This window comes from Malaclemys terrapin, chromosome 7 (genome assembly GCF_027887155.1).
Source record: "Malaclemys terrapin pileata isolate rMalTer1 chromosome 7, rMalTer1.hap1, whole genome shotgun sequence".
Lineage (NCBI taxonomy): Eukaryota > Metazoa > Chordata > Testudines > Emydidae > Malaclemys > Malaclemys terrapin.
Genome location: NC_071511.1, coordinates 47,672,011 through 47,692,249, shown reverse-complemented (window position 1 = coordinate 47,692,249; position 20,239 = coordinate 47,672,011). Strand labels below are relative to the sequence as shown.

At 52.8% G+C, this 20,239-nt stretch overlaps 2 protein-coding genes across 2 annotated transcripts in view; one reads left to right on the top strand and one right to left on the bottom strand.

Moving 5' to 3' along the window:
- The window catches only part of GRM2 (glutamate metabotropic receptor 2), a 38,915-nt gene extending 20,913 nt beyond the window's left edge, over positions 1 to 18,002 (bottom strand). The window contains exon 1 of the mRNA XM_054036356.1: positions 17,466 to 18,002. Within this exon, the coding sequence (XP_053892331.1) occupies positions 17,466 to 18,002 (537 nt within the window). The remainder of the gene's footprint in view (positions 1 to 17,465) is intronic.
- Positions 9,894 to 11,402, top strand: LOC128841338 (IQ domain-containing protein F5-like). The gene is made up of 2 exons (XM_054036318.1): positions 9,894 to 10,073; positions 10,986 to 11,402. The coding sequence occupies exons 1-2, from the start codon at positions 9,894 to 9,896 to the stop codon at positions 11,400 to 11,402; spliced, it is 597 nt and encodes a 198-aa protein (XP_053892293.1).
- Positions 18,003 to 20,239: the final 2,237 nt, after the last annotated feature.

Here is a 20,239-nt window from a genome sequence, read left to right as displayed (position 1 = left end):
ATTCTTTAGGTCTCCTGGGACCTGTCTCACTAAGAGAGGTAGAGGCAATGGACACAAAACTTTCCAGAATCTGCTCATCTCAGGCACATATCCAGAGATGTAGTGATTTCCAAGCAGAGCCACTCACCCTCCTAGGCATTAAACACTGGGCTTTCCTTTAAAGCGCCAGGAAAGTCAGAAATGTGACTGTAAAAGAGGCCCTTTTTATTCAATGGCTCTGAGCCCAGAGTGCCTCCTAGTCATTATAGGCTGATTCTAACACAAACACGCTTCTCTGCCTCTTAGCCCTGGAGACCTTTCATGGCAACGGTGGCCAATTCATGTCTCTTGAGCTGTATTCTGGGAGCTCTACATCTCCATTGACCTGAAGCGTCAATCACAGAGTTGGAGCCTGCCAAGCCCACTGACCAGAAAGGAAAGAAAGGCATTAGACCAGTGGTCCCTGCTCTGCTCCTAGCACAGCTCCAGGCCCAGCTCCACTCTGCCCCCAGCCCAGCTCCAGTCCCAGCTCCACTTTGCCCCTATCCCATCTCCGCCTCCAGCCCACCTCTGCCCTCATTCCCTCTCTACTCCCAGCCCAGCTCCACTCTGCCTCCTGTACCGCCCCCAGCCCAACTCAACTCTTCCCTCTGGTCCACTCCCAGCCCAGCTCTGCCTCTAGCCCCAGCTCCTCCCCCATACCCAGCTCTGCCTTCAACCCAAACTCCTCTGCTGAGCAACTGTGCAGTAATGGAGCGGGGGTGCAGACAGCTTCCATTACTGGTAAGAGGTGGCGTGACAGGAAAAGTTTGGGCACCACTGCATTAGACCCTCGACATTCTCACATTGCATCAGTATATGTGTTGACATCACATCATGATGCAACGTCACCACCTCTCGATGCATGTTCACGACATAAGCATTGTGACTCATCTATCTGATGACACTCCGCTACCCCCGATGGATGACTCTCCAGTAGTCAAAGACTGAGAGCCACCGTGGTTCAGTGGTGGAGAGTGAGCTGGATTCTATTTGGTCTCATATAGCATCACCTGCGCTATCACTACATTCCAATCACAGAACCTTTGTTACTGGCGATGATGGAATAAAGAACCCAGCTGGATTTTCAGAACCAGGCAGAGTTTGGAAAAATCATCTGTTGACTTGTAAATGGAGCCAATTAGGCCTTGAATATTGATAATTTCACACATGTAATCGCATTTCTCGTTCCCACGCGTGGATGTGCAGTCACAGCAACTGCGGGTACAAAAAGCGATTTAGACATCTCCCTGGCTGTTTGCACCTGTAGTTGTCACAACTGTGCACAGTCAGTGTAATTGCACATGTAGATTATGCACCTGTATTTTTCATCCACAGTGGGGTGTCTGCAGTTATAAAATTCCAGCCCTTGATGGGAGTCATGGCTTCATTCCTGAAGTATCTGAAGAAAACAAATTAGGTTTCTCCTCAGCTGGATGCTGAGGCTAAGCTGAAGGAGGCTCAAGGACCATGCACATAGGAGAAGGATGTACCACAGCCCAGTGTCCAGAAATAGCGAAGTCTAAGAAAATCTTGGACAAAGGTTTTGCCACAGCTGGTGAAGCCACATCCAACCACACATGCGCCCTATGAGACAGAGAAGGAAGAAACCTAGTATCCATCCCTCCCCAACATGATAGAGAAGCCAGCCAGCAAACCTGGACTGGTGACTAAGGGCAAAGTTGTCCATGTCCGAGAGTCCATCATCAGCCCCCTGTGAGGACTCCACAATGGGGATGATGCAGACAAGGGCACCAGATAGACAACTGAGTGACAATCACCATGGAACTTCCTTCATCATGCCATTTTTACAGGGTCACTTTTATGGAAATGTGAACAACCCCAGTGAGATGTCAGAAAGGTAGCAGCATGTGGGATGTTGAAGGCTAGAGAGTTTTGATTGGTTGAAAGTGAGACCTTTCAGAGTTCTCTGAGTCCAGTAGCCAATCATATATCCTTCCATTTCCCGAGCGTTCTATCGATGTAGCGATGCCTGTAGCGGGGCTGCATGAGCCTCCTGCTATTTCTTTTCAAAATATTTTTCTGAACAATAAACCTTTTTCCACCTCAAACATTAGATGTGAAGATAATTATCAGCAGTCTAGAGGGTGATAACCTGTCAGGCTTTCCCTACGAGTCACATCATGTTCATTGTCAGGGTGAAGGTCATATATGTCCGTTATTTTGAGTGACTTGGATGTTTTTTTCCTTCCAGTCTCCGCTCCTGTTACACTGTGGTTTCCAGCTTTCTGAAGGAGTAGCCATTATCCTGAGCTGGTGACTTCTTCTGGGTTGTTTTTGTTTGGTTTTAATATTTCATATTGTGTTCTCTTTTTGGGAAAATAAACTGCTTCGGTTGCAAAAGCAGAAGAATCCGCTGCAGGGAACACAACAGAACATCATAATCTTCAAAGTGTTTTCCAAGCGTTCAGTAATTTATTATTATTCATTATTTGTATTGTTGTAGAGCCTAGGAGCCTTAGTTATGGACCAGAACCCCATTGTGCTAGGTGCTGCACAAGCACAGAACAAAAAGACAGTCTATATATGAGACAAGATTCCAGCGAAGTATTATCATGATCCCCATCATTTTACAGGTGGGACAGCTAAGACAGATTCAGGGATTTGTCTCAGGCCACGTAAAGAGTCAATGCCAGAGCCAGAGCTAGAATGCTCAGACATGCACTTAGCCCATGCGTCCCTCTAACATACCAGCCCCTGCTAACCATTCCGGTACAGTACTGATGCAAAACAGGCAGATGGGTAAGCAGGGAGCTAGCCTGTCACTACACTAAATAGCTGGGGAGGACACTACAGCGCTGATATTGCAAGGGGGGTTGGTTGATATCAATTTGAGGTCGCCTCCTGTCCCGATTTCCATGGGGCTCTCTCTCCACATACAGAATATTAAAACGTTAAAAGCATTCTGAAATACTGAAAGTAATTTCAACGAGGCACCTCCCCAGCACACTATGATAGGGTGTATTCCAAGATATTGTGACACAATGATTTTGATATGCTGGACAAAGGCTAAAAAGAGGCTCGGCTAGAACTTATGACAGCATTGTCCGGGGTGACACATGAGGCAAAACACCATCGAGTGCCCCAGAGATCTTCAGCTGGCTGTGGAAAGAAAAGGAGAACCATACGGGCATAGAGAGGGAGGGACCTTCTTGTATGCAGGTTCTCCTTGCTCTTCAGGGGTTAAGGCTCCTGGTTGCATGGTCTGCTATTGATGAAAAAGCTCCCATGCTCAGCCATCAGAGTGGGACTTTAATGTGTGTGTTCAAATGCCCTCCTGTCTCTGTCACCTGATATGCCCTCTGGCATGGTGTAACATTGTATCAATGACGTCCAATCACAGACATCACCTACACCCACCACCTCACATCATCTCTAGGAACAGGACAGGAATGCCGTAGAGCAAGAAGCCCTACATCTGAGACTCTGGCAAAGGGGTGGCTGCCAGGGAAGAAATGGGCATAATTATTTTGTTGTGTTTCAATGTCCTGCAGCAAGATGGGAACTCAAGCTGAAGTCCCTTTGGCTACCGTGATCCCTCACTGTATTATGTCTAATGGAGACTGCATGCTCATTGGAGCAGGGACCTGACTCTGCTGTGTGCCAATGCACCATGCACAGGTAGATCATTTGTAGAAAGACTGATGGGTTTAGGGTAGATGATCACATCTTCCATGACCACAGCCTCTTAGAGTTCCTGCCCCAGGATGACTTCTGGGAGTGCCCAAGGTGGAATGGAGAAGGGACAATCCTGCTAGCCCTCTGCATGGGAATGTCCAGTGACCCCCAGGGGGCTTCCATGCTCAGAAGGACCCCAAGCAGTTTGCACTCTAGAACTTCCGCATCCGTGCATCTTCATGCCAACCAACAGCCAAGGCTATGCAAATGGCAACTGCTTCCCACTTCACCATGTGGCATGGTGGTGGGGGAGGGGAGGCATTGTTCCACAACATCCTCTCATAGCTACGTAAAATATAGCTCCATCATAGCGAGACTGCAGGCCTCTGACCACAAGGGATGTGATGACCTGCTAAGGTTAGTGACCAGAAGCAAACTATCCTGGGCACTGGTCATTAATCCCCCAGCATAGGGTTGTCAATTTTGGTTGGACGTATTCAAGGAGGTTTCATCATGACATGATCTTTAATTCCTGGAGACTCCAGGACAATCGTGGAGGATAGGCAACCCTATGAGAGACCCTGTACCTCAGGCATTACTGTGTGTTGTCAGTGAGATGTTTTTCTGCAGCTGAATTCCATCAGACTTTCAGGGTGGCAGGGAGATTTAAAGCACGATGAGACCACCAGCTTTAGCAGGGAGGGGATACTTTCCGCTTCTCAATGTTCCTCTCCCCTGCAATTTCCCTTGCACCATGGAATCCCAGTCCATCCATGAGGGATTAAGACTAGATCCAAAGGATCAGCAAACACTGCTCATGAACACTGGAGGGGGTTCCCCAGAGCTCCAAAATGGGTTTCTAGTTCCAGAGCATTCCTGGGGATTTCTCCTCTACCTCTGCCCCCATGAGAGGAGGTTGGGCTGTTCCCCTCTTGTGAACCTTGTCCCCTGCCTGACTTGGGGCCCAGCTTTTCTTCCCAACACACACACTGCTTGCCAATGATTAATGAGAAGTCATGCCAGCAGGTGGAAAGTAAGAGGAATTGCAGAGGCTGGGCCATTGCATGACTTGGCAGGCTGAACCTGGAGTGAGATCTCAACAGCAACACCATCAGAGGTGAGATATTAAACCTCCTGCTGAAATACCACAAAATCCTTCTCTGTCAGAGCGAGAGACTTTATAAAAATTGCCTGTAAATGAATCCAGAACATGCAAGACCAGGCAGGTCTGACTCAGGAATTGGAATATGTACATAGGGGCCAAATGCTGAGAGAGGTGGAGCACCAGCAACTCATCTCAGAATACTTCCACCCTTCAAAAGTCTCACCTGTGAGCTGGTGCAGCGCGGGCATATCTCAGCCCAGACAGATGAAGAGAAAGGACAGGAGAATGAAAAAAACAATGGGCCAGAGCAGAATATGTGTCCGCATGTGTCCAGCCATTGAGATCAGAACAAGCGCTGGCGCGTGCCCCTTCCCCCCCCCTCCAAACAGCTCGCGCTGGCTGCTCTTCCAGATGCTCTGCAGCAATTCTCATTACCTTCAAAGGGGAAAAATCCGCACTAATGAGGCTATTAAAAATACAGACTGTCAAAGAGGCAGGCGAGAAGAAGCCTGTGATCTGATTGGCTGGCAAGAGCTGGTATCTGGAGCTGATTTCCCAGCCCCCGATGATGTGGAAATCTCCACTGCTTAATTAACATGTACAAATATGTTTTTAACAGAATATTACACTCCTCATGGCAATAAGGCACCAGAGACTGCGAATTAACCTGCATTGATTCACACCAGGCATCGTCATCGAAGGCACTTGACCGTAGGCACACGAGGTGCAAATTAATGGAGAACAATTCACTCCCTGTCATGTCCTATTGCCAAATGATCACAACGTTCAGGCGCACAGTCCGCCAATCACATTCTGGTTCCAGTGGGCTCTGACTCTCGTTAGGCACAAGTTGGGATCGTGCCAGGTTATACCAGTCCTGATTAAAATGCAGAAGGCAATTCATCACTGTGAGAAGGTAGAATTCCCAAACACAGCTGGGAGCTATCTTGACAGCTGGGAGGTACTTGAGCATTTAGCTGTCCCAAGGAGATGGCTAGACATCTGGGAGGAATTGAGATATCTTGGAGGTATCCAGGTATCTGGGAGCTACCTAGATATCCGAGTAGTACCTAAGCATCTAGGACAGACCTTTGCTGATCTGGCAGGAGAACTCAGAGCCTCACCTGGGGGATGCCTTCCTTATCTTACTTGGAAGGACAGAATCCCTGCAAGAGACACCCAGTGTGTCATGTGATGAAGGGCAGTGGTACTTCCTCTTACTGCCAACTGTTCAGCAGAACCCCACCCTTGCCTCCTCCCCCTAACATCCTCAGAGCCTGCAGAGAGAGTGGCACCATGTGACAGCCACAGTCTCCAGGGAGTTGACAGGCTGACGCCAACTGGTGACCTCCAGTGGGGCATTGTCCTTTTGCTTTTCCGTGGCTCCCTCCAGCTCTCACGTCTAGTGAATCCTGGGCAGATGGGGCTCTGATGGGTTCTCTACTTTCCCCTCTTCTCATCAGATCTGTTTGACCAGTTTATGGCCCCATTATCCACCTCTGCTCAATCTGTTACACCAAAATTGGCGACTGGCACTTCTGGAGTTGGGTAGAAGGGGGAGATACCTAACACGAGCTGGGTATCCTTTGCCAGCAAGATCCAAACCCTTTGGAACTCCCTGCGTGGTGCAATTTAGCAATGGGCTCTCTGCACTCTTGAGAACAACCCTATTTTCACAATTTGCAACAGACACGCTTGAAGGCCAAGGGACGGCACTTACAGAAAGCTGTCCAGGCATTGGCAAGGCATTAATGTCCATAATGATGGTGCCATGCAAAGGTCCCAATCAGGACTGAGGCCTGATGGTTCTTGACACTATACAAAAGCATATGGAAATGCAGTCCCTACCCTCTTACTATCTAATGTGAACCATGCTACAAGTGAATGTTAGAAGTAGAAGGAGAGACAGGACGCAGGATATTGAGATTGTGTGGTCACACAGGGAGGCATAGAGCCTCAAAAGTATTTAGGTGCCTAACACCTCTGGGAGTTGATACCTAAGTACCTTTGAGGAACTGGGCCCTACCACACAATTTGCTGGTTCCAGCTCATGTGATGCTAAAAACAAATGAAGGTAAGGTTAGCAGGGATTGCTGTCCCCATTTTTGAAGTGGGCAAACCAAGCCCCTGAAAGGGGAAGTGATAAGGCACTGCCAGACCCTGGGTCACTTAGCTTGCAGTGAGGCTGTCTGTAAGCTTGTGCTCTTTGTGACTGTCCCCGTCAGTGGGAAGCTAACATCCTAGGAACCGCTGTGACCTGATTGACCCCGGTGCCCTCAAATGTCCCTGGAATCTGGCTGTACAGAAGTTGAGCATTGCCAGGGAGTGTTTGTCTTAGCCAAGAATGAGGTACACTCTGCTAACCACTGGGGTAGATGGGGGAGTTCGGGGGAGTATAGGGAAATCCCAGTCTGGCACAGCCATGAACCTGCCTGCTCGCTAAAATGCTAGTGGCCAGCAGAGCTTTGTTTGTGCCATGAGCCCACTTGGTAGAATAGTAGCCGGAACGATTCTGTTGCTAGGAGACCAGCCAGCACAGCTCTGCCTTTGCCACGATTCTGCCTGCTGCCCTTTCCTCCGTTGGCACTGCCCTTGCCTCATGCTCATAAGTTTTAACGCCACTTAGGGGTGAGATTGGCACTTTCCAGCATGATAGCACTGCTGGGACTGAAATCCCGCAGGGCAGCACATTTCATTGCTCCCCTCCTTCCCCTTTGCCCCCAACCCCTTCGACAGCTTGCAGGCCTAACACAGGGCTGGGACAATGTATTGTCACAGGAAAGGCTACTCTCCCCCAATTGGCCCAGGGAGCAGAGCCGGAGCCAGGTGCACTGGAGCTGTGCAGTGCGCCCAGGGGAGCAAGGAGGATGGAAAGCAACACGCCCTGTTTACAGGTAACACCAGTGCTCCCACATGCTCATCCTGCCCCCAGAGTCCCAGCAGGCACCCGAGGGAAGGACGGCGCTGGGAATGTCCACCAGGCCTTTGTTAAAAGAGAATTAAGCGCTGATGAAAGGTGCCAGCTCCAGGGGCAAGAGGCATTTTCACTCTCTGTAGGGCCATGGAGTCCTGGCTTCTTTACTGAGATTGCCACCAGGCTTCCAAACAGTCCCAATGTAGCACAGACCCACGTCCACTAGGAACCAAAGGTGAGGCCACCATCTTGTCTTATAGAGGCTCTCAAATGGCCCATCATACACCAGGACTTCCAGCCACTACTGGCCTGGGCTAGATTTGAACTATAGATCTTAGAGGGGGAAGGGCTATACCTGTTCCTTAAGCCACCCAGTCTCCTGGTGGTCACGATTCCCAATACATGTAAATCTCCCACCTTCAAGGAGCCACTGGCTACTAGCCCCTGAAGGGTTAGTTGTGGACTATGAAGCTGAGAGAGACAGGTTCAGTGATTCCAGGGAAGACACTGGTGTGAGAGAAGGATTTGACCAGGTGCATGGAAGTGAGAAAGAACAAAACGGGTATAGATGTGCCCATGTTCACAGCTGTGCCCATGTTCACAGCTGTACAGAGAAAAGAATGATGAAAAAGATACCAGCAACAGACAGATAATGTTTCCTCCTGCAGTTACCCTGAGGAACAACCACTGACTCCCTGCTGTTTCTTCAATGCCTCACCTCTCCACACTCTGCCCCCAGTGCCCTGGGGTTCAGCAAGGACATAAAAAATCCTGAACATGCCTTCTGAGGCCAAGGTTTTCCACGTCTGTAACCCACATGGATCTGGGTTGCCTCCAACCCAGCCAACGACCAACAGCAGAGCGGTCAAGGCAGGTCTATTGTTGTCTCATCCGTTACCTGGGTTGACCAGCTTGACTGGTGATGTCAGTGTCCATTGTAACATCACAGCTCTCGCCACAGGGTGCTGATGCTAGTGTCCTAAAAGACCCTCAGCTGATGAAAAGTGAACTCCTGCCATCCCAGGGAAACATGGTCCTCTCCTGAGATGTGAGGTGCCTCATGGGGGCACGAAAAAGCAAACCTCCCGTACGGAGTGCATTACTCACAGATAACACTCCCTTATATCTGGCTGTTGAGGGGGGTAATATCAACCCAGAAGTAGAAACTTGCCAGACACAGATCCCTTTATAGGCACCATGTCCCTTCCCCAAGCCCACTGTTGAGGAGAGGATCGTCTCTTGGGGCAGAATGTGGTAGATCTTCTGGAGAAACCATGGATAATGGAGGCAAATGGAGAAGCCGAGGATGGCAAACCATGGGGAGAAGGTTTTCCCTCCCCTGCTAGGAGAGTGTAGCTCTCTCAGGACACAGCAGGGGGATCCACTGGAGGAGAAGCCTAGGGTTGACTGACTCCACCTGCCTCCTTACTCTCAGTGAGGCAATCTGTTGTTCAGGATGGGGTCCACTGCCTGCCTTCACTCCCCCTCCATTGCATTCAACTCTCCAGCACTAAATTCCCTGCTTCTCCTCAACCCACCCCAACCCCTGAGGGAAGAGGCTGATCATGGAAGGGTTATGTTTCCACCCAAACCAGGAGAGGATATGGAAAGATTTTCTAATGTGCCTGGTACCAGCCTTTGGGACCAACACCGTCGGGTGGGTGCGATTGCACTGACTGCAGAAAGGCTGAAGCCGTCGATGATGAGGGTGCTAATGAATAAACTTGCAATTAAACTAAATAACTGGGGTTGCCGCCTGTAGACAATGCCCACCAAAGTCAATGCAGCCAGGCCGAGCCCTGGGATTGGATTTCTCTCCCCTGGGGCAGGTTATCCCCTAACTGCCCGTCCTCTGCAGCAGCTGGCACCAGCCCCTGGATTAACTGGTGCACTAGTCCGATCCCGACTGGGCAGTCCCATGTCTCCACCTGTCTCTGTGTACGTCCGCCTGTCTCTAGGAGCCAAGCTCTGCTCTCAGTTACACCTATCTCTGAGGCAGACTGCAGCACACCCAGTCTGCCTGGCTCTAGCTCCCACACCTGTTCTTTTGGATCCCTGACAAGCTCGGGGAAAGTCAGGGTAACACCGGCAGGTGCTGACGAGGGGAAGCCTCACTGATGGGCGGTGGGGACTTTTCACCTTCACTGGGCTGCAGTCGTCAGCCCTGCGACCTCCCTCCCATCCTTACGCTGAGCAGCTCTTCTCTTTCCTTCCTCCATGGCGGGCGTGAAGGCTCTGGAGGGCAGCCCCAGGAAGAAGCCTGATGCCAAGGCGCTGAAGAACTCCGTGGTCACAGATCCTGCCCTGGGAGGCGGCGATGATGCTCAGAGGCATCTCTTGGCAGCTCCAGACTCCCTGCAGCAGCTGGGCGCTCCAGATCAGGCAGCAGCTATGGACGTGAGTATCCTCCATCTCGCAGGCGGGATTTCTTTGACTCCGAACCCCCAGGCACAGCTCAGTGGGGGTTGCGGGTGTCACCCAGCACAGATCTGCCCCCTGACAACTCCCTTCATATCACTTTTAAAGACACCTCCCCCCTCCCCCGCTCTGGAAGCCAAAGGGGGCTTAGGCAAAAGCTGGCAAGAGCTGAATGGCCAGCGCCAAGACATGTAGCATGACCAGTGGAACTGGGGAAACTGGGTCAGATTTCAGGGGGAGCCTGGCTCGGAGCAGCCTCTCTTCTCTGCACAGCTCCAGGAATCCTTCCGGTTCTCTGTGATGGTCTTTTTCTGCCAGGCCTGGAAAGCCGGTCCTGGTTCTCCATTTCCACTCCTCCCAGTGCAGAGCACAGAGGCAGGCCCAGACATTCCTTCAGAGCTGCAACAGCCCCAACACTCTCCCAGCATCTCCACCAACAGGCCGAGTGGGATTCCGCCTTCTCCAGTGACTGGCCAGCCAAAACAACAGCTCACCCATGGGCGTTGGAGACCCCTCCTGCAGGCTCAGGCTGGTATTTTAAGTCCCTATAGGGCTCCCCAAAAGTGGCAGTGTGCATGGTACTGTGTCAGCAGCTTCACAGATTTGTGATTGGTCGCTCGGCTGGATCAACCCCAATGAGGCAGCTAGTTTTGGCTGGTCTCTTAGGTGCCCATTTATGGCCTACGTGGACACCTATGTTTAGGCAAAAAGATGTTCAATAAACATAAAGTGGGTGTCATGTCCCCTCTAGGGCCTAGGCCACATAGAAGGTAGCAACCTACTACTGCTGTCAGATAATGGAACTTTTCCTTTAGCTCAAGCAATAGAAATCTGTGCTTTAGTGGCTACCTCTCCCGTAGCGACAGATGGTTTCCTGTCTTCTCTTCACAGCAGAAAGCAATCTCTCCTCCTCTCTCCCCCTCACCAGAGAAGGACCCCAGCAACAAATCCGCCATTGCCATCCAGTCGTGGTGGCGGGGGGTGCTCACCCGGCGAACGGTGCGCCAAGCGACGCTCTGCGTGCTGGTGATCCAGAGGTGGTGGCGCCGGGTCTCATTCTGGCAGCGGGAGGAGAGGCGGGTCACGGTGCTGGCAATGTACGTGAGGCCCATGAGAGCTACCGTCCTCCTGCAATCACTGGTCAGGATGTGGCGTGCAAGGAGCCAGTACAAGAAATACCAGAGGGCAGTCCTGGTCATCCAGAACAAGTGGCGGCACTATGCCTGCCGGAGAGAGGCTGCAGTGTTTGCAGGGAGCAGCCTGGCAGACGGGGGGGTGGACCTGAACATTGAGATTATTGTTGGTTAAGCCGACTCTGTTAAAGCTGTGGGAAAGGCTCCATGCAGAGACAAGCACAGAGAGTGAAATAAACACGTTCCCTGGGAAGCGAAATCCCAGTCAGGAAGTGCTTTCCAGCGAATTCCTGGGGCGGGCAGGCAGGCAGCAGGCCTCTGAAAGTGGACAGGCCAAGCTGGCATACAAAGGCGCAATCTAAGCCACTGTAGGCCTTGTGAGGAAGGTCACGTTGGGAATCTAGCACCTCACCGGGTAGCATAGGCAGCCGTCCATTCCGGGGCTGTTTACTCCATGCCAAGACCTAGAGAGCCCAGGCCTCAGTCTGCATCCACCAGCCTCAAGAACTTTGTATTGCTCACAGCAGAGCCCTGTGACTTCCACCAGCCCAGTTCTGGGGTAGCCTCTGAGACCTTATCTGCTCAGGAGTACGTTGGGGTGGCTTCTGAGACCTTATCCACCCAGTGGCCTCCAAGATCTCATTCCCTCAGTTCCTAAGAATTCAGCTCGACTCTGAACTCCTCACTGAGGTTTCTTTATTGGCATGCAATCAAACGACACTTGAGTTGAGTAGCCTCAAGAGTAGAGGGTGGGAACAGGGCATACCACCCCCACCCAAAGTTACACAGCAAACTTCTTTCTCTATAGACATTTCCAGATTAAACTGCATTTACTATACACTGCATCACACGTTTAAGGATTGGCTGTACAATCCCCGTACAGCATGCTCTGTCCACGCACGACTTACTCTTTACATCATCTTTATGGTCCCAATTTATCTTGTTGATTGTTATCTTGGCCATTGTAAATGGTTCCCTGGGGGTTCACCCTTGTCTTAGCTAGTGCAGACATTCTGTTTCCAGGCTGCTGATCCATTTACCTCCCTAATCCTGTATTCTGAGAAATGAGGTTTCACCCATGTCTAATTATTCATGTCAAGCCAGGCCTACAACCACTTATAAGAAAATCACCTCACCTGCACTGCCATGCAGCCACCTCTGGGGTGAAACATGGCAGCTGTTTTTAACAGTGGACAGTCACACTAACCAACAGGTTAACTTAGGGAGTGCAGGAGAATACCACATCCAGGTGGAACTGCAGGGGAAATTTTGGCCTCGTCCTTAGCTAGGAGACTGCCAAGGAAACCCTGTACCCTGCAGGAAGGAACCATGTGACACAATGCCCTGTTTTTGTGCTAGTAGGTCGCTCTCCTCTGGCTGAATCGGGACTGAGTGAATACCCAGGGGGCACTGTGCTGGTTAGATTCCAACCGCTTGTGGTCCATAAAGATTCCTCATTAAACTTAGGGTCCTGGCTATTGGCAATTACCTCCTGTTCCCTAAATTCCAGCCCCTCCACCCCACTGTCGTGCACTGCTGCAGAAGAGGCTGATTACCAGGTGGTGGGAGTGATCTGAATGTACACAAGGCCAGATCCAATCCTGGTAGAAATCAGCACAGCTGCACTGACTGCGATTCCAAAGATTGAGGGGATAAGTCTGTGAAACGGCTCGAGACCCTGCCAGATGAAAGGCTCTATGTGGCGTGAAGGCAAGAAAGCACTACATGGAGTGGGGGCCAGGAACAAGGCGAGTCCATATAAAACAGGGTGCCTGGGCTAAGCAGAAAGGAGGGGTTGTGGGTGCAATTTGCCCCAATGCAGAAGATCATCCCAATGCTACAGCGTAGTAAGTGGCAGAGGCCCATGCTGAGTCTGCAAAGGGGTCAGTGACTTATGCAGCCCTTTTAGAGCCAAGTGGGTGAATGACCAGGGGAGGTGGTAGTTATGAGACACCCAACCATCCCCTCAGCCCCAAGCTAATGGAGTTTTCAGTGAAGTGAAAGAAGGGGGAAAGTCCAGAGATCCCAAGGTATTTAGGACCCTTGAAATTAATGGAAGTTAGGAGCCTAAACACCTTGGAAGATCTGGGCCAAAACCAGCATCTTGGTCAGCAATAACCTCAGCAGCAGACTGGAAAAAACCAGGTGCTACAGGGAGTGATGCTGGTGACTTGGGGAGTGATACCCTTTTGTGACTCTGCCATAGGGGGCACTGTGCTGCTGGCAATGCCACCTTTCAAAGGAATGCTCCCCAACCACTCATGACTGATAAAAACCTCGTCTTGCTTTTCACAAGAACAGGGCAGCATCAGCCTCCGCATCCGTGCAAACTTCCCACCAGTAACTGCATCCTGCTGCCCTAACCACTCCTGCTCGCTTCTCCCAGCAGGCTGAACTGGCTCCAGTGTCTCGCCTAGCTGGCTTCGAACAGCTGCTGTGTTCCACCCGAGGTGGCTACATCTCAGCGTTGGTGCACAATTCCTGTATATCCAGCTAGCAGTCACATCCTGCGGCATTAATCCAGATTACACCCGCAGAGCCGTAACAGAGAGCAATGCTGGGTGCCTGCGGTCTGTGAAAATGCTTTGGAGGCCCTTCTGGATAATAGAGACTAGCATTAGCTATGAACTTGGAAACAAGAAAACATGCAGCACTGACTTTTCCTCCAGGAGGGGCTGCAGGGAGCTAGGTGAATTATACCTGCCGAAGGTGTCTGGCATAGCAGACAGGCAAGGAGAGATCCAACCCTGCACTGCTCTGGAAACATATAGGGGCCGATACAGGCACCATGTGTAGCTGGGAGAGAATCCCCCCTACACAGGCACAGCATAGGGCTGAGTGCCTGGGGCTGCTCTAATTTACACTTGGGGCCCCACTGCCCTGCATCTGAGCTCACAGCCACCTTTGGCCCGGTGCTGGGCAGGCTGCACTGTCCTTACACTCAGCCACTGGTCCTCAAGCCAGCCTGCAGAACGAGGGGCTGCTGCTCCCAGAAGGGAGTGTTGAGAGAGAGAGGGAGAGCACCTAGTGAGGAAAGAACGGGGAGCGCGTGTGCCACTGTCGGGGTGGGGGAAGGTCCTAATTCAATGCAGGCCTCAGAAATGTGATGTCTCAGCTGGATCAAACCTGGAGCTCTCTGTGCGAAGCCCAGGGGAGACTGCAAGCATGCTCTGCTTTATTGCAGCCTGGAGGAGACGCACGCAGAGCTAGGAAAGCCCAGAATTATTAATAAACGGCTCCGTGTTCTCCTCAGTGCCCTGCAGCTCTGTCCCCAGCCCTGGACAGTGTCTGCAACTGCAGCTAATTAGCTGCTTCTTTTTAATGAGCTGCCTAATGATCTCACTGCCAATCTCCCTCTCCTTTTGTCTGCCCAGCGATGGATTTACCCACCTTCTGGGCTGTCGATGTATCTAATTGCCTGTCTGTCTGGCCCCATCATCTTTTCTATCTGTCCATCCATCCCTCCCCCATCCCTTTCTTTCCTTCCCCTCCTCCTTTTTCTCTTGCTCCATCTACAATAGCTTCAAAGAGAAAATGCTCCCTTTACTTCCTGCAGCCCCATTGGAATGCTATTCATGGCACTTCAAACATACATTACAGCTGACCATCCAGCTCCTGCACCCCCATCTTTTCAGCTCCTGCAGCCTCTCCCTGCTCTTTGGCCCACCTCCCTTTTCTCCTGCCTTGTTTCCCTTCCCCACTTCCTGCTTGTCCCCCCCGTCCCCATCCCTGCAGACCCCTTGGTTCAGGGCCAAGGGCTCCCTGGCAGCCTGGCTCAGGGGGACATCGTCTTGAGCTGGAAGGGAAAGGAGAGCTGCTCGCCCCAGCTGTGCAGCAATCTGCTTGGGAGGGGAATCCAGGGAGTAAATAAAGAAGGCCCTGCAGGAAGGGAAGGTGGATGGCTGGCACAATCTCGCGGAACTAGAGGTGTGGGGGTTTAGGGATGCTGCCTGGCATTCACCCACTCGGGGAGGGAGTGGAGCTATAAATGAATGAAGGTCTCCTTTCTTTTCTGTGTCTCTTCGCCAGCCAGCCAGGGTTCCAGCTCCCACCCTGGGCCTGCGTCTCAGCGACTCTGGCCGAGCTACCCCAAGGGGAGGCGTTTGGCCCAGGAGGCCTGAGGGAAAGCGGCTGATGCTAGCGACAGATGGTGGAGTCTCAGGTGTGCTTGGCGGGGCCCCCTGGTGGCCCCTCCCGCAGGGAGGCAATTGGGGTCAGAGCTGAGGTAGAGCATGAGAGCAGGGGAAGGGAGAGAAGGGCTGTGAATGGGCACCTGTGGGGCCCCCCACACACACCTTTTGCAAGCAGCAGCTCAGGGCTCTGCTGAATGAATGGCTCTCCCACGCAGGCCTGCTGCAAGGAGCCAGCTCTGCTCAGACTCTCGGCTCAGTTTCTTGCATGCCTGGCTCAGTGCCCCAAAGCCCTGGCACCAGGCTGGCTGCCATGCCGGCTCACCTAGCCACGCTTCCTGCTCCCCCTGGGCCAGGCTTTGAATGGGATGATGAGAGATTAATTTGCATTAATTACAACATTAATGCAGCACAGAGAGGCTTGGGAGCAGCAGCTAAGTACTGTGGTGGTCGGGAGGGCGGGCTATTGAGTGCTTCGGGATCTAGGCCCCCACTAACCTGTGTGGAATCGGGGTATGTGGGGGAAGGGGCTCTCCATGAGAGGGAGGCATCGTGGCGGGGCAGGGAAGGCACAACGTGGCTGCTGTGCTATAAAAAGCCCATCCCCTCCCAGGCAGGGAGCTGAGTTAGGCTGAGTTTAACGTCATGGCCACAGCAAGGAGAGAGGGCTTGGAAAATACTAGCGTGTGGACGAGGTCAGGGCAAGTCACAGGGCCTGTGCTTTGGGAAGAGTTCAAAGGCATTCGGTGTTCAACATATGGGGTATACACGTCTGCTACAAGCACACACCAGGTCTCAGGGTGTGACCTCCACACCACATGCCACATTACTGTTCCAGGGGTCTGAGCGCATGGGTGTGAATTCTGCACCACGTGCCATATCACCCTCCCAGGGGTCTGAGCATCCGGGTGTATGACCTCCACACCATGTGTCACATCACCATCCCAGGATCTGAACATACAGGTGGGACCTCCATGCTATATGCCATATCACCATCTCAGGGGTCTGAACATACAGGTGTGACCACTGCACCACATCACCATCCTAGGGGTCTGAACATACAAGTGTGACCTCCATGCCATGTGCCAGGTCACCATCCCAGGGATCTGACCATAAAGGTGTGACCTCCACGCCATGTGCCACATCACCATCCCAGGGATCTGAGTGTAAGGGTGTGACCTCTGCACCACATGCCACATCACCATCCCAGGGGTCTGAACGTATGGGGTATGACCTCCACACCACATGCCACACCACGTCCACTCTGCCTGGGCTGACATGCCCGGATCTCTCACAAGCCCAAAGAGAATTTTAGGTTCCTAAAAGGCAGGAGAGGCTGCAGTTAAACTGACAGGCCCCAAGCCGGCACTGTGTCACCAAGGAATGTCTATGGCTCTTTCTTTCCCTGCGACGCGAACCGTGCTTTCCATTGTACGGGCAGGAGAATGATGAGTGGCACGGGTGTGCACACATGGGAACAGGGGCAAACCCGCACTGGGTCAGGAGGAGGCCGACTTCTAAATGGTAAATTGGGCAATAAAGAAATCAGCATATGCCAGGGGCAATGAGAGAGCCAGGTGTGAGGCTGCACCATCCTCTCAGGCTGGGGGGTGGGTGGTGGAGCACACAGAGTAGGTTAAGCCAGATACGCTCACTCCTTGGGGGTGGGCAAGGGTCATTCCCTGGGACAGTGATGTGGTCCGTGGTGTGGAGGTCACACCCATATGCTCAGACCCCTGCTTATCCCCCAAACAGGTACAGAAGGGATGGCTGCACCTCAAACCCCTTCAAATCCAACCAGCTAGGTCTCCAACAGTCATCTAGTCCTTGGCCTCTCTGCTGAGACTATGCCAGCGAGCACCAGCTCTTGTCATGCGAGCACCTGGGGACCAGGATCTGGATTGAGACCCCACACACAAACTCATTGCACATACTGTAGCAAACCACGTAGCCAGCCGAGTGTAATGACATTCACTCTCTGCCAACCAGAGCTAGATTCAGACTGGCCACACAGAGGTCACCTTATATCCCACTGCCAGTGGCCTGGGCCTCAATGCCCCCTCATTCTAATCCCCATGGCCCCAGCTTGCCCTCTGTGCACATAGTACCTGGATGGAGACGTCACTGTATGAGCCCCCGATGACCCCGGTAATTGCCATGGGAACGTCATCGTGGATGGCGTAGGAGCCATCAGGGCAGATGTGTTCGGAGCCATCCACTCGGGTCAGGGAGGCGCGGACAAAATCCAGAGACTGCTCCAGGGCGTAGGTGTCCTTGGAGCAGGTGTCCAGGATGTGGGCCCCCAGTGTGATCCCTGGCAGGATGCGCTGATCTTTGTTGATCTCGTCCAAGGCGAAGAGCATGGCCTCGAGGCGCTGGATCCCTCGGTGCTCATTGATCTTGCCGCACTCCTCGTTGGAGCTACCTTTCTCGTGCACCGGGAACAGCCCCCCAATGACCAGGTCCCCTTCCGTGCTGATCTCCTTCTTGGCCACTGTGCTGTAGCTGGGGTTTGGGCTGCTGGCGAGGCACGTGGCGGCTTGCAGCAGCCAAAGCCACAGGGGGACAGAGAGCCCCATGGCCCTGTCCTTGCGGAGTGAGGAGAGCCACCAGGCGGCACTGGTCAAAGCGCTGGCCTCTGGCATCCGAGCATTAGCAACAGGCGGCTGAGCTACAGCTGGCAGGTTACAGCGTGGAGGTCAGTGGGGACCCATCGCCCGGGGAGGAGGACAAGTGCTCAGCACCTGTAGGGGCAGAGGGAGCAGATCGACAGTCATACGTCTGGAGGAAAGAGTTGCTAGGAGCCTGCACTAGGGCTGTGACAGCAGGATGGGCAGTGGGGTTACCCCCGCCCCCAAGGGCCTTGGATACCACCACTGGTCCCAACACTACCTGCTCTGGGGCAACTCTATGCCAGCCTCTCACTGCATTTCAATCACCGTGGCTGTCGCTGGGACAGCCGTACATGCCCTGGGATTGGCCAGACAGTCACTGTCCAGGAACCTGGCCTGGAATGGGTCCCTCAGCTGGGCACTGACAGCCTGTGCCACCTACACCTACTCTGCTGTTCCAGAGCACATGTGGGCAGGGCCAAGACGCGGGAGGTGCTCAGGAATATACACCTGGGGCCCAGGTGGAGCCCCGCTGCACAAGGCAGCCCTGGAGCAGGTAGGTGTCTGCTTGGCTGCCCCCCTGCACTCCCTCGCCCTCTGGGTCAGACACTTTCCTCTTTTCTCCATCTCCATTCCCCATTCTCCATTTCACCCCCTTTCCCTGCCTCCCCCCGAGGCTGTTCTCACCTCCCCAGTGACTCACCCACCCATGATCCCACCCCAGGAGAAGCCACCTCTGCTCTGCCCCATCAGGAGGGCTCCAGGAATACGGCTGCTGGCCCCAGACTGTCAGGCTCTGAGATTCCCCCTCCCCACTGGGCCTTGCTTTTCCTTCTCTCTTTAGAGGCTGCTGGATGGGCAGGGGCAGCAGCAGTTGGGGCTGAAACCTGCCCTAGGAGACGTGTGCCCCCACCCACCCACTAGAGCAGACATTCCCTTGGGTGCTGTGACATGGACCCTGCCCTTCACCAGACAGGAGCATTCCCCAGCTTTCTGCAGGGAGGCAAAGGGGTGAGTTCAGAGCCAAGAGGATGTGACAGCTCCAGCAGCAGTCTGGTACTTCCAGGACAGCAAAGCGAGAGGGAGAGACACAGAGAGAGAAACAGAGGGAGATAGACAGAGGCATGGCCCACGATTCATGGGTTTGTCCCAGCTTTGCGCCACACACTGACCAAGAAGGAGGCAAAAGTGCCTTTCTGCTTTACCAACCCTTGGCTCTGCCGGGGGCCAGCTCACTCTTCAGCCCAAGTTTTAAGCAACCTCGAGGTTGCTCTAATTTATGCTGGCTGGTAATGGCCCCCATGGGCTATTCTGGCAGCAAGGGATTGCTGGAGTGCAATTCATCTGGCTGTTATTATTCATCATGTTTACTGCCAGAGCGCCGGGGGAGCCCCATTGTGCTAGACACTGCAGCAAACCCACAGTAGCAGGCAGTCCTTCCCCCAAAGAGCTTGCACTTTAGCCATGCCCTCCATGCGGAGAGGCAAACCAGAGCCAGTATCGAGCTGGCTGGATCTGCCACCTTTCCGGCCCCTTGGCACAGCCAGAGTGGGGCAAAGTGGCCAAAATGGAGCTGAGGAATCGGCCTTAGGAATCAGAATCAGGGAGACAATGAAGCCATTGTTTGAGCCTTCCTCATTCCCCATATGACTTGTGCTGCTCCATGCAGGACCTGCCCCCGGGACTCGACAGGGAACTCGGACGACTGGCACTGCTAAATGGCATGTTGTCAGCTCGCGCCAGGCATGCCAGGCCCCTCAGTAAGTGTCTAGCCAGGCAGAGAGGAGAGCTGCTGTGAGAGGACATCCTCCAGCTCCACTGCCCCCCAAAAATCTCTCACCACTTGGCACCCTGAGGGCAGGATTAGCACTTGGCACCAGCACCAAGGACAGAAGCTCTGTGCCCGCCAGCACCAGGCAGTGAAATTGATATCTGATCACACCTCTCCGCTCAGCTCCATGGCCTGTTAATTCTGCGTAAAATGAAATCTCCTTTAAGCAGCTATTTACTGTGGGAGCGCTCAGACTGGCCTCCAGCCGGATTGGGCATTAATTGATCTCCCTCCTAGATCTTTAGCTGGGCGGTGCATGTTCCCATGCGTACATACATACTCCCATGCAGATGTGCGTACAGCTAGGAATAGGTGTAGTGTGAATATTGGTATGTGCACATGATGGGTGTATTTGTTGTGCAGGGCTGTATGATTGTGTGTGTACCAGTGAACATAAGTGCATGTGTGAGAGCAGATGTGCATGTGAGTACGTTTGCGC